We start from the raw sequence: 13901 nt of genomic DNA, 5'->3' as shown, positions 1-13901 counted from the left end.
AATAGGTCTTGGGACGCATAATTTGCCTGCGGAGGCTAGGTTATTATTTGTCGCCATTCCGGTTCGAAGGGGAGGTAATTAGCGATCGTCATTGTCATCTTCAGGTGACCAATTATTCCATTCAGCATTTCCTGGTACAGTTCGGCGTCTCCGTGAATCAGTATCCCGGATAAACGTCTGCAACTTTGTATGGAACACATTACATTCGGACGAACGCAACTATTATGGTCTTACTGCTGCACCTGGTTCCGCTACAGTGCCTGCGGCTAATAGACTGCACTCTAATATTGTGAAACAGCGTAGCGACCATCTCGGAAAATACTCTCCCTCTCACGGTTGTATAAAAGTTACAAACAGTAATACGGTGCCCCAGAAAGGCTGGCCCACGTTTCGATAGGCGGACATATATCTTCGTCAAAGGCCTCCTTGGCTGAAGGTAGGCCCGTCTATCGAAACGTAGGCCTTTGACGTAACTAGGTCCACCTATCGAAACGTAGGCCTTTAACGAACGTCGGTCCACTTATTGAAACGTAGACCTTTGGCGTAGGCCTTTGACAAACATAGGTCCACCTGTCGAAGCCTAGGCCAGCCTTTCTGAGGCACCTTATCGCTGTTCATAACGTTTATACCACAGTGTGCTGCTCCATAGGTCAGCCCCCTTCTAGGTTCTGTCTCACGGTTAGTGTTTGCTACGCAGTGAACCCTACGTGAGCGACCCGATTCTGGCGTCGACGCTGGGCATTGCCAAGGGACGGGTGGCCCCTCTGGACCTGATGAAGGTGGAGACTCCGTCGGGACCCCTCTACTCGTTCCTGAACGTCGGCTGGGGCATTATGGCCGACATTGACATCGAGTCTGAGAAGCTGCGCGCCATCGGAGAGATACGCTTCACCCTGTGGGCCTTCTGGAGGGTCTTCAGTAAGTGGGCTACGCTTCCTTTCCTCTCCTAATTGTCACCTCCCAGTCCGCTTCGAAGGGGATGCGGATAAATAATAACAATCTTCATCATCAATTACGCTGCGTTTGATTTACGAAGCAAGGACTCGACCTGAAAACTTGTATTTTTTAAAATTTATTTTCGCAATACTACTGACATCTGTCCAAGCATCTTTTTTATCCTACAACGTGGAAAACTGTTCGAATAATGAACGGCCGTTTTCACCATTGCTATGAAACGATCTTCGCATCCCTGGTATATTCTCACAATGTTGACAAGCTTCAGTCATTTGCATTATACCGTGTACGTTATAAGCGTTGTTCATTAAAAGCACAAATGCAGCATTAGTACTAGACAAACAGTCTATTCGCATACTCGCGGCTCATTGGTGAGTGCAAAGGATGCCGTTTTTTTAGCCGCAAAAATCTAGCTCCGTGATCGTCGTATAGCTTGCTTCACTGCGTGTGGTTTCCCGTGTTTTACATCTGCTGTGATCTCCGGGTCGGGATTTAGCGCATTCTTGCTTCAATTTTATGATTGATTCCGCACAGTTGGCAATGTCAAATATTCGGAAACTACCCGAAAAAAAAAATACTCGTATTTACTTGACATTTTGATTCGGTATTTGAAGGTTTCGAATAGGGCCGACTCCCGTTAATTCGACCCTTGCGGTACCGTAAAATTTGGTCGAATTATCCGTGAGGTCGAATTAACGAACGGTGGTAAAATGAACCAATTCAAATATTTTTTATTGCTCGAAGTAGTTATTACATGTCTTTCTGTTTTTTTTTTTTTTGGTCTTGAAGTGCGACTCAACAGGCATGCGGTGACGAGCGCCGACATTTTGAAACGCTGCCTCAGTGTTAGACCGAAAAAAAAATTAAGGTTATGAAAAAAAAGTACAAGGAAGACAGCTTCACGCCTAGAGAAACAGAAGTGCCATCTGCTGAATTTCTTGTTTTCCAGCCTTAGTAAACTCGGCGTGCACGAGGGTGCGCCTGTGAGGGGGATCGAATTAACCGAAGCGGCGTGCTTTCGCGTTCGAACTAAGCGACGTTTTTTTTTCATAGCAATGTATGGTTTCTCGCCTGGACGTTTGAGTGCGTTTGAATCAAGCGAAAAGTCGAATGAACCGAGTTCGAATTAATGAGAATTGACTGTAGTCGCACACCCCTATTACGAACTCTCGTGCCTCGCCTCAATTATCGAGCGCCGTTTGCTCGCTTTGCAACGTTTTGTAGACCTGCGTACGTACCACGGCCGGATATCGTACCTGCCTGCCACCGAGAAGATGAAGGGCGGAAACGGAGTGATCTCGCGGCTGGTGACGTCATCGTCGGCGCGCAACGGGCCCTCGTTGGCACCTCTGCCCCGCAACCAGTCGTCGGGCGCTGACCTCGGCGAACTGTGCGGCCAGAACGGCAACGCGAGGACGTTTCACAGGTGAGTAGGCATCGTATATACGCACTTTGTTAGACAAGAAGCGTGATATTCCTGACTGTGTCAAAATTAGAGACTTTTAGCGTGTCCGCTATTCCGACAAACGGGGGCGGATTGCCGGATGGTCGCGGGCGGCTTGCCGGAATACCGGACGCACTAAAATTCTCTATTAGGTTCCCGTGTTGTCAGCGTATGCTAGGTGCACTTTTAATGAGACTTCATCATTGTTTGGGAACTTCGCGCGATTTCGGGAGACTATCTGCCTGTATAGCTAACCGCTTTCTGTCCAACTTGGGTCACTGGGTGCTTCAAGGTCGTATGGGTTCAGCGGCGGGCTGCTGTGCTTAGGGAACAGGGTTCAAAACCAACCGTCGGACCAACTTGGGGCACTAGGTGTGTTGCCATGGGTATGTGCCGCTCTTCAGTGACAAAAATAACGAACGCTTACGCGGTTATTGGCGGAATAGAACCCGCGGTATGTATACTCGGACAATCTTGTCTGAATATTATATTCACACATGCGTCACGGGGGGACATCGCGGCGGAGTCCCTAGATGGCGCAGCCAGTTCTGTGGGAAGAGCGAGAAACGAACTCGGCTGTGCAGGCACGGTTCGTATGTAACGCGTCTCTGTGGCGGCAATACGGTGTGCGGGTAGATCAGCGTAGACGTTCAACGTGAGATGGGTTGTGCCGGAATATTTTAACTTTTCCAACTCTTCCTCTTTGCTGCTCTTCTAACTGCTCGTCTATAAATTTGCTTCTCTTTCGTAATGACCTTTTCTTCCATTCGAAGAGCTTGCTTCAGTGCTTGCTTTAGCGGTGAACTCGATGTCCTGCAAGGTGACACAGTGAAACTTTCGATAGGGCTAGTTCCTTCATTTCAAAACTATACACATAGCTGAGCGTAAAATCGTGGATAAAGACGGGGTACGTACGACTGCGCGCGCCTGTCTTCGTTGTATAGTGTTAGATGAAGCACATTAGTCCAGAGCACCTGCAAATTCTTCCTTCTAGCAAGTACAGAAGCGCCCGGCTGCAAAAATGCCCCGAGAATAGTTTGAGAACGCTCTTGAGTTGGCTGTGCTGACGGGAGATGCCTTGGAAGTTGTTCAGGTCCTCCATCACAGGCTTGAGTAGGGTGGTCTGCAAGGCTGCAACACCGCCGGCAGCAAGTTCGGTGCACTCTCCGAGAACAGGGTGATTCGGGCTCCTCTGGAAGGCAGTAGCGTCCTGCTGGGAAATCCATCGTGATACCAGCGTCTTCGATAAATGATCCGTCCAGCAACATTGGCATAGACAAACCAGGCAAACAAACAAAACTCCACCTCATTGTTCTATTTAAAGCTGGCGCGCAAACGGATCCATCGGTCAGTGTTAGAAATAAAAAACAGAACGCCTACCAAAATGGGGTTGTCTAGTTGGTTGGCCATACGCCTGCCGTAGTTGAATGAAATTAAGAATTTGACGAAATCTCGTCTGGTGGGGAAGTAACGGCATAATAGGAATAAAAAAACTGAACGCCGACCAAAATGGCGCTTCGGCCCCATTTTGGTCCGACCAGACGAGATTTCGTCAAACATTTAATTTCATTCAACGTCGGTCTCCTTCGGCTGCACGACTCGACGCCGTTTGCAGGCGTACGGACGTGCGCATCGTGCAGTTTCGTTTCCTTTCGCTTGTACTCGTTGATTAGCAAGTCGCCAATAAGTGATACGCCTGAGCTAGCATCAAGAATGAGCAGGAACAATCTTTCCAACAGTCTTAACGTCCATCCGGGGTTCTATTGGTGAAACGGGTGTAACTCGACACGCAGTAGGTATGATGACTGACCCGCCCTATTGACAGCCTTGTTGCCCGATATCGGCCGCACTTCGCGACAACCTGCCAGGATTCAGTGTCGCCGGCTTTGCCAGTGTTCCGAAGGCCACTTGCTCGTGCCTCTACACCGGCGCGGCGTTGCCGCCACACATGACCTGCATGACCGCAGTTAAAGCGTATTATCTGCTCTTGGAAAGTCCGCCTTATTGCGTGTGCCTGCACCTCGGCGTCTAGAGGCCGGAAGCCTCCCGGAGTCAAACGCGATACTGGAGGGCCTTCCGCGGTTTCGGCATTGGAATGTGGACTGAACCAGACTTGTGTTCCTACCGCCTGGCTCGAGTGTAGAGCGAACGGTATTTACCCTGCCGTTGCTCGGACCGCTCCCCGTGAAGTCGGCCGTCGCCTGGTACGGGGTCTGCAGGCGCAACGCGTGACCCTTGGCCGCAGGCGAAGGGGTCCAATGCGCGTGGTGAACAGAGCGCCGCGACAACGTGACGCGTCTCGTCGTACGGTGAGGGACAGGCAACGGGAGCTCGCCGAGCCATCGATGGTTCTAGGGCAACATTTTGCGGCGTCCGGCGCACGCAGGTGTTCACAGCTGGCAGCAGGGCGTCTTTAATCCCCCGTGCTGTCCGCGCAATTTGTTCAAGGGTCTAGAATGCGCCCCCCATACAGGAATGGTCTAAACCCGGGTTGAGTTTGTCGAATGACCGGAGTAATTTAGTTGTCAATCTCGGACACACTAGCTGCCGCTCTGCGATACAGTATCTGCATTGTTCGGGCGTACTCGAGCAAGCTTTCGCCCTGAGAGCTCACGCTGGACTCGGAGCTCGTATCCAGGTGGCAGGAATTAACTCTTCCTGGAAGCATGTCTCGAAATCTTCCCATGTTGGAAAACGAGAACTAATCCTCTACCAGCGTCCTGCAGCCTTCCCGCAAGGCTAACGGCAGGAGTCGAGCCATATGATATGCGTTTCCGAGGTGCCAGTGGCCTTGGCGGACGACTCCAGCTCTTCAAGGAAGTCTGCCATGGACTGCGAGTCATCGTAACCTGCATATTTGAGTAACTCGACTTGCTATTGGAGTTTCGGTTCAGCTGGAGAAAAGTGCGATTGCTCGGCGAAGCGGCCAAATGGTCGGTGACCGCGATGCACATCTGCGCGAATTGTCGCGGCAGGTCCTCCTAACCCCCCCCCCCCCTAGCAGTTGCTTTCCAGACCGGAGCATGGCGCCACCTTCAACCTTGGGAACCATAGTGACAACAGCGTAAAAACAAAACGAAACAACGCAAGAGTGGCCACACAAAAAGAACCAGAGAGTGCCTTCTGTCTGCGCGCTGTCTACGGGGATTCGCTTGATGCACTGTGGGGGTTTGGCGCTTGACGTACCCGTCCGTAGCCGTGCAGGAAGACAGACCAGAGTGCTCGATTCGAGCAGGAGCGTTTACCTGCGCGACTCGAGTGCCTCGCGGCCAGACAACAACCCTTGAGCAGCGGGCCGGCGTCGCCCGTTATGCGGATGCTTGATCTCGGTGCGCGCACGCCAATGCCGATAGCGAATGCAACAAGTATCCAAGGGTATAGCGCCCCGCTGCATAAAAAGAAAACGTATTGCCCGTGGCGCTGCCATCTTGCTATATCCCCGTGCAGTACTTTCGCCTTAGGTTTAGCCGCCATCTCGAACGCTAGTAAATCGAGGGCCGCACATTGGCGTTGGCGCTGTAACAGTTGACGCGTACGTGTCCCCTTCATTGTCCGTGTTTTCACGCCCTCTACCTCCCCTCCCTCGCCGCCGTGTGTAGCGTGAAGCACCGCGTGATTTATTGGATTTTTTTGTTGTTGTTTGCGCGCTCCGATTTCCAGGTCCGATAGCGCTCCGGAAGGCCACCGCACGGGCGATGGCGGGACGTCGCAGAACGAAGGAAACGAGAGCGGCCTGGACAGGGCTACGGGGCGCGCCGTGCAGGGTGGCACCGAGGACCACGTGACTGCTGCTCTCACGGGCGAGGAGCTACCGCCCGAGCTCGAACTGGTCGCCGATTCGAGCGTCGAGCGCGTGCCGGGGCCCAAGCCGCAGGCAAGTGCGACCTCCCTTCGACCTCCTCTCCGCGGTGGCTCAGTGGCTACGGCGTCCTGCTGCGTGAGCACGAGGTCGCCGGTTCGGTTCGCGGTCCCCGCTGCCGCATATCGTCGGGTGCAGGTTTGCCAGGTCTAAAAAACAATATGTAGCCGAAAATCCGGAAAACTAGCCAAAAAAGTAGCCAACTTGAGCCAAGGACAGTAAAAGTAGCCGAAAGTAGCCTAAGTAGTTTACCTTTTTTTTACATTTCACCCCCGACTCGGGGGTGAAATGTAAAAAAATAACAACAAAGACGCTCGTGCATGTAATTTACATGCAAGTTAAATAAACCCACGTGGTCAAAATTGATCCGGAGCCCTCCACTATGGCTCATCTCGTGTCCCCAATAGTGCTCCAGGACATTAAGCCCCACTAATCAGTCAGTTTAAACTAGGCAAAGGGAATTAGTCGCTAGAAGTTGGAGGCAAATTTATCGGCAGTGTGCGATCAAGGGAAGCTTCAAGCCAGAGCCAACAATCGTTTGGCAAGGGCTCCCGTCTTTCTCGGGAGCCCTGACGAGAAACCCCGAGTCCCCTGCTCAAAGCGGTGACTGGATCCGCACTTCGGGACGTAGAAGTATTTTTGAAGTTTTGACTCCTACATATCCGGATGTCTAGAAACAACTTCGAATTCCTTCCCGCAAAAAAAAAACGAAAAAAGAATATCGCGGACCGTGCTCTAAATGTCGAGGCCATGTCGCGCGTTGCACCCCGCGTGCGTCGAGCACCAGAGGCCAGACCGTCGAGCAACGCTCACCCGCGGGTCGAACGACGTACGCGCAGGAGCCAGCGCTTTCGGCGCCCGAGTGGTTCCCGGCGCTGACGGACCCGGTGCCCGAGGACTGGACCGTGGAGGAGGGCCGCTTCATCATCTGCTACTCGAGCACGGTCAGCCACCTGGGCACCAACCTGTTCATCGCGCCCGAGTCCCGGCTGGACGACGGCATCGCGTGGCTGCTCATCATCCGCGGCGAGGTGACCCGCTTCCAGGTGCTCAGCTACTTCAAGGCGCAGGAGGCCGGCCAGCACGTGGACCTGCCCTTCGTGCGCCTCATACCGGTGCGCGCGTTCCGCCTGGAGACCTTCTCCGACTGCACCATCACCGTGGACGGCGAGGTCGTCAAGACGAGGGTGGGTCTGCTCGAAAGAACCTTCGCCTAGACTTTGACGTCCTACGGTGAAAGTTTTTGGGGCACCCTCCCCCAATACGGGGCTGACCCTCAGGGAGGGTCAACACGAGTGTGGGTCTTCGAAGAAACCTTCGCCTAGACTTTGACGCGCTAAAGTAAAGCATATTGAGGCAGCCCCCCCCCCCCTCAATACGGGGCTGACACTCCAGGAGGGTCTTGACTTCTGTATCTGGGTACATTAGAGAACTGTAAGTCCAGATGTCTGGAAGAAGCCTCCGTTCGTAAAAAAAATGCAACTAACCCTGTTTTAAATTTTGATGTAAGACCGAAGTGCGCATTACACCTTGTACCTCAATTGAGTCGCGGGTCTTGAAAGAAAATGTAAAATATGCTATGATGGGACACAGTAAAACATATTGAGGTGCCGATGCAGGGCTAACGTTCAGGGAGTGCCTTGGGTTCTACATATGTATATTTAGAAGTGTAAGTTCATATGTCTATAAAAAATCTTCTTTTTCACAAAAGATAAAACGAACCCTGCATTAAATTATGAGTCCGAATTGACATGAGAAAGACGGTAAACCTTTTTGAGGCCCCGATCTAGGGCTAAAAGTCTGGGAGGGTCAGGGGTAACAGACGCGAGTCACATGGGATCAAGGGACTGGATGCCTTTATTTACGTCCCTTCCAAGCGGTATGGCGCTGGGCGTGGTTACCTTGTCTGGAAAAGTCCACGATGCTGCTCCCATGGTCGTAGCCCGCGGAACCTTGACGAGAAGGCTTTTCGTAGGTGCCCTGCTTTCTGGCAATAGTCGATCTCGATAACTTCTGTTCGTCCTCGTCTTGAACCACTTCGCCACAGATCTCCGTAACACAGTATGCCGATATATGACATCACACCCATGGTTTCACAAAGGCAGCCAAGATTAAGTCAAACTCACAATTCGAGAAGGCGTCCACACTGTACAATAGCCTTGCCAAAGCGGCTCGGGTTGTCCTATGGAAAGAAAATTGAGGATTTTATAATCATTATAAGAGGTCATTGGAGCATAGCGCATGCAATATGAAACAACACTCACGGCGGAAGAAACTCATACCGTGAGGCAAAGCCATTCACGTATTAAGCTTCAAGTGAAACAAGATGTTAGGGTGGACACTCGGCTTGACAAAACTTTCAGTAGGCTCTCTCGTATGCCCAAACATCGCTCTGCCTGACAGCCGGTCGCTTTAAGGGCGTGTATGTGAGGGTCCGCAAACCACGTAGGAAGACGTAATCGTTGAGGTCACGATAGGTGCTTGAACAGTTCGGATTTCCTAACTTGCGCATATGGCATAATCCTGTATGTTCAACTTCGTGCTTTGAATGTGCAAATTAAGTTTTCCATGTGTGGCTGCAGCTTGGTGGGAACTTGAGATGTGACAATGTGAGTGTCTATGCCCGCTTAAGGCTGGAGTGCAACGAAAAATGGCTTTGGCTGAATCGGTTTTAAATAAGTTGTATATACTACTGAATCATTCTTGGCAAACTGACAGGGCTAGTAATTGTCTACTTTTTTTTTCTTTTTAGCAGCCTTTCAGGGCCACTGACTTACCGGTGAATTTTACAGACCTGTACATATTCTGTTTTCCGTGTCATTCCTTTTAACTACCATTGCCTTAATGGTAAATTCTATCGAAATCACTTATGTGGCATTATCTTCAAAAATACCAATACTCCACCACTGTTTCAACTTCTGCCCAAGTAAAGCTTTTTTTTTTCTGTCTGCACCTTTCTCGCAGATTCTGCAGGCCCGGGTGCTGCCTTCTCTGGGACGAATTCTGACTTTTTAGGATTGTACGAGACGGCGCGATTTTAGACGGATCGCCTACGGGGACAGCTGTGGGGAAACGCGCGAGAATTGTTTCGATCTGCCAAGGTTCGGCGGTATGGCTTTTTTTTTTTCGGAACAGTTTCTCAAGAGCCAGTCATGTCCCAGCGGTGTGCGAGCTAAGTTCAAGTTGACCAGCTATTGACTCAACTGCCTGCTCTGGTGCGTTCCCGAATCTTGTGTCAAGTACAAGAACTCTGTGTGTTTGTGCGCCTCGTGAACATTTGTGTGCAGTTTGTTTAGGAGCGCGGATCGCTCCACGACGAAGGAAACGAACGTTTGTCTACATAGGTGCGGATGCTACAATCTTCATTCCACGGGCAGGGATCAAATGTAGATTGTGATGTTTTAGTCCCTGCTGGACCTGACGTCACGGTACATGACGCGGGAACGGCACGGTCTCGATGATTTGATATTTACGTTTGTTTTGCTACGGATTTGGTTGAATAGGTATAGCATTCCCTCCCTACCCCAAATTATTTTTCACCCTTTTTTCGTGGTTTTCCCCCACTGCCGAGAAATATTTTTTTTTTTATCTCGGAACATTTCGTCGTAATGTTCGAGCCTCTAATCCCCGGGACTGTGATGGCCCAACGATCCTCCGAGTCTTCCACTATGCCTGTACCGATTTCGTGCTCATATTTCTTGTACTACGAGGCTGTGTTTGCCAGCGAACGTACGCCCTGTAGAAGTATCGCTGCAGCTGGCAACTCAGTTGCGTATCGTCTCGCTTACTGTCTTAGTGTCTCAAAACGTGTAAGCAATGCGTTTCGTGGATCGGTCTCTTATCTCTTCGACTTCTAACCTACGGGTATATTGCCCATTGTCGTCAGCAGCAGTCTGGTTCATGCACTGACCTTCCAACTACCCATGTCAGTGGACAATGGTCCTATTTCGCCAAAACTGTAGGAAAATGAACACGGCTCGAAGAAACCGGTAGAGTGCTCAAAACTTGCTAACAGTTGCACCTGTCTCAGTTATTCGCACTCGCGAAGCCTTGCACGTGCTACTGACTTCGCAGTCAGTTTGGCAGATATCGAGTCTAATGCAACGGCGTCCTAGGAAGCTGCCGTCGGACGGCGCTAGTAGATAGAAGCGACTCGGAACATAGCCTCCGAGATCGGGCGGCAATCTCGGAGGCTATGTTTAGACGCGGTAAGCTTCTCTTGACACCATGCACGTGACGACGCTTCGTCGCAGTCGCGAGATGCGTCTGTGCAAAACTGGGCTGTTGGTGCTGCAATACCTGTATGTGTGTGCGTGTGTGTTTAATTTTGCGCCGAGATGGCGCTACGAAGGGTACGACGGCTACCTCGACCTACAACTGCGACTGTTGGACATCCTTTTCGATGATCCTCCCCAACTGGGTGTATAGTGAAAGGCTGACGGATCGCGAAAAACTACCCCCCTCTTTTTTTTATCTTGGCGTGTGTGAGTGTGTTAATGGTTTTGTGTGAAAGACATCACGTGACCGCGGAAATGATGATGAACGAGAAACGGTATCTTGCTTGACAGCGAAGTTACGTGGTACTGTGGTGGGGCGCGGTCGATGTATATATCGGCACTGACGCTTGTCTCGACAAAGGTGTATTCTGAGGTAAGATATTTTTTCCGAGTAAATGAGAAGTATCGTCAGGGGCATTCGTGCGAAACTGCGCCCTGCGCGACGAACTGAGAATAATCGAGACACTGTTGTAGCCCCTGGATATGTGCATATTAGATTAAACGCAGTGTCCGTCTCTCCTCCATCTCCAAATACAAAGGTGCCTTCTCGACCGTTGGTCTTCGATCTTCCCGTATTGTCCGTCATGAGCAGCTGTATATGTAAGGACGAAATAAATCGACTGAACAATACGCTGGAACGTCTTGTGTGTGTTCATCTTGTTAGTAGATACGCTAAGAAGTTGTTAGTCAGGTAACGTTATGTTAGAACGTCGTGGAAAAGGCAGTGAAATGAAGCAAAAAAAGTTATTACGCGAGTTCAAACCTGGAGCTGTATGGTTGTGGTACGGTTACTGTAGGTAACCTAGTAGCTTCGCTCGTGGGGTACGGTTACTGTACCACCACCCCAGGAGCGAAGTTAATTACCTACTAGAAAAGTTGTAGTATAATTAACCGTATCCTCCAGGCTGAAATTAAACTTCAGGTGTACTGCTAAAGGTTCAGTATAGGCAGTGGAAGTATCCTTTAAAAGTTTCAGTTGCTAATGTGGGGTAAATGCGAGAGAAATGCATTAGCATTACGTCTCACCTATTCGAGGTCCCAGATCCCTGATTGAAACCACGTTCACCACATTGCAAACTTATTCAGGAGCTCACTCGACACACGCACGGTCTCTTCGAGGAGGTCCCCACGTGACCTACTTCCTACACATTTATGAACAAGCTTTGCTTGCATCCGAGCGCCATTAAGCGGAGCCTGCTGAAGAGCGGTAGATGTCCCTTTAACGGCTTCAGGCCAATGAATAATGACACATTCTTACTGCGATTTTCTTTATTGAAAAAGGTTGCAGTTTCGCCCGACAGGCGAAGCAACGATGGCGATAGCAAATTATTCGACGCCCATGCGAAGTAAGGACAGTAATTTTATCGGTCGTACGAGCTTGTGAACAGTCGCTTACAAAAGTAGCAAGCACGGTGTCAAGTGCGCGCAAACAAACACGAGCACATCTCACTCGATGACCGCGGAATTAAACCGCCCGATTCTTGGCCAATCCCCCACTGTGGGTATGTGCCACGGCCACTCAGGACAACAACAACAACAACAACACTCGCTGTCAAACGCTGGCGTGAGGAAGAGCGGCGGCAGCAGCGAGCGAATGGACATGCGTGCTGCCTCGCTTCAACGCGAACTAAGCTGCGGGAATGCAACGCGCACGAAGCTATCATCGCTCGGCGCGCCGAGACTCTGTACCCATCTCAGTCCGCTTAGGGCTCGCCGGCCGCGCTCCATCCGCACCATACACAGCCACCGCCGGAGTAGAACGCCTGCCCTTCCGGTTTCTTGAGCGCGATAGTAGACGGCGCCCATCGTCCCTGCCTCCATCCCTTGCGGTATGCGTGGGTCGTACTAAAGGTAATGTCGTCGCACGGTCGTCGTTATAAGATTTTCGTCCGTGCTGGCTACAGTGCTGCACAACTGGCCGGTACTGGACATAGCACAAACAAACAGCTGATATAGTGCGGATCGATGTGATCGAGAGACGGCCCGCGGCGGCAGGTGATGCACGTAAGCGTGGATGTAAGCTCCAACACCAACACGCCGTGTTTGTGACGCCGTCCGTCTCATTTCATCGCCTTCATGTCGCTAATCATTTCTTCGTTGTCATGTTATCGTCATCCTGCCGCCGTCTTCACTCTCTTGCTGTCACTGCGTTGTCGTATCGCCGACATCGTGCCGCAATCTTCGAGCCGTCGTCGATCGTCATATCATCATCGTCATCAATCCGTCAACGTCACTTCATCGTCGTCATGCAATTATCATTAGTTGCGTCGTCGTCACGGAGTCACTGGGATGCCGTCGGGGTTGTTTCATCGTCGTCATTTTGTCGCACTGACTCCAATCGTCATGCCACTGTCATTTCTTTATTCGTCATTGCATTGTGTTCATAATTACCTCTTTGTCTTCAAGCCGCCGTCGGCATGCTGTCTCGATGCAGTCGTCATTTTAGCAACTTCAAAACATTTGTCGTCATGCCGTTGTCATGAACCCATTGTAATCTTTTATAATCTTCATCACATTGTCGTCACGTCGTTATCGTCATGCCGTCGTCGTCATGCCATTGTAATCATTTCATCATCGTCATCCTGTTGCCATCAAGCAGTCGTCATATAATCTATAATTTCAGCATTGACATTTTGTCAGTGTTGTGCAACTGTCGTCATTAAATCGTCGCCGTGTCGTCGAAATTTTGCCGCAGGGATTCTACCGTTGTCATGCCACTGTCGTCATGCCGTCGTCGTAGTTCCATCGTCGACGTCGTCCTTGCGTCGTCGTCATACAGTCATCTTCGTGACGTCATGGTCGTCCACCGTCGTCGTGCGTGGCAATTGCATTATCGAACGAAGCAGCCTCTTTGTTGAGTGAGGCGGCTCCCAATGAAGATCTCTCCAACTGAGCATGCCCGGAGAACCAACACTGAGCAGCCCGGCTGGCCTACGACGCTGCCAAGACTGAAGGTCTGGCCACCGCCTGAAGAAGGGGAGCTCTGGTAGGGCTAGTCGCCCGCCCCCCTTGACCCCAACAAAGACATTTAATAAAGTTTTCTCACTCTCTCTCTCTCCAACTGAGCCACGTGGTCTCTACCTACAAATAGTTCGCTAAGCAGGAACAGCGTTTTTCCCAAACACCAATAAACTAATTCCCACAGTGCGTGGTATCCGGAGATGTGTTACTACATTTTATCTGCCTTTAGAGGCCTAAATTATGAAAAAAAAAACAGTTTCTTAACGTACACGTACAAAGGTAATAAATTAAGACCGTACTCATGCAATAAAGTTCTTTCACTCACTCACTCACTCACTCACTCACTCACTCACTCACTCACTCACTCACTCACTCACTCACTCACTCTGTACTCATGCGCAATCAC

The 13901-nt window shown here is 50.6% G+C and overlaps 1 protein-coding gene across 2 annotated transcripts in view; it reads left to right on the top strand.

The window, feature by feature from the left end:
* The window catches only part of LOC142590106 (sphingosine kinase 1-like), a 97080-nt gene extending 85916 nt beyond the window's left edge, over window positions 1-11164 (top strand). For both annotated transcript variants that reach the window (XM_075701963.1, XM_075701964.1), the window contains exons 5-9: window positions 698-918; window positions 2179-2380; window positions 6059-6272; window positions 7097-7444; window positions 9222-11164. In XM_075701963.1, coding sequence (XP_075558078.1) covers window positions 698-918; window positions 2179-2380; window positions 6059-6272; window positions 7097-7444; window positions 9222-9272 — 1036 coding nt within the window. In that variant the 3' untranslated portion in view covers window positions 9273-11164. The remainder of the gene's footprint in view (window positions 1-697; window positions 919-2178; window positions 2381-6058; window positions 6273-7096; window positions 7445-9221) is intronic.
* Window positions 11165-13901: the final 2737 nt, after the last annotated feature.

The sequence above is a fragment of the Dermacentor variabilis genome, chromosome 8, assembly GCF_050947875.1.
Source record: "Dermacentor variabilis isolate Ectoservices chromosome 8, ASM5094787v1, whole genome shotgun sequence".
Lineage (NCBI taxonomy): Eukaryota > Metazoa > Arthropoda > Arachnida > Ixodida > Ixodidae > Dermacentor > Dermacentor variabilis.
The sequence above is the reverse complement of the archived record's forward strand: the minus strand, read 5'-3'. Positions and strand labels throughout refer to the sequence as shown.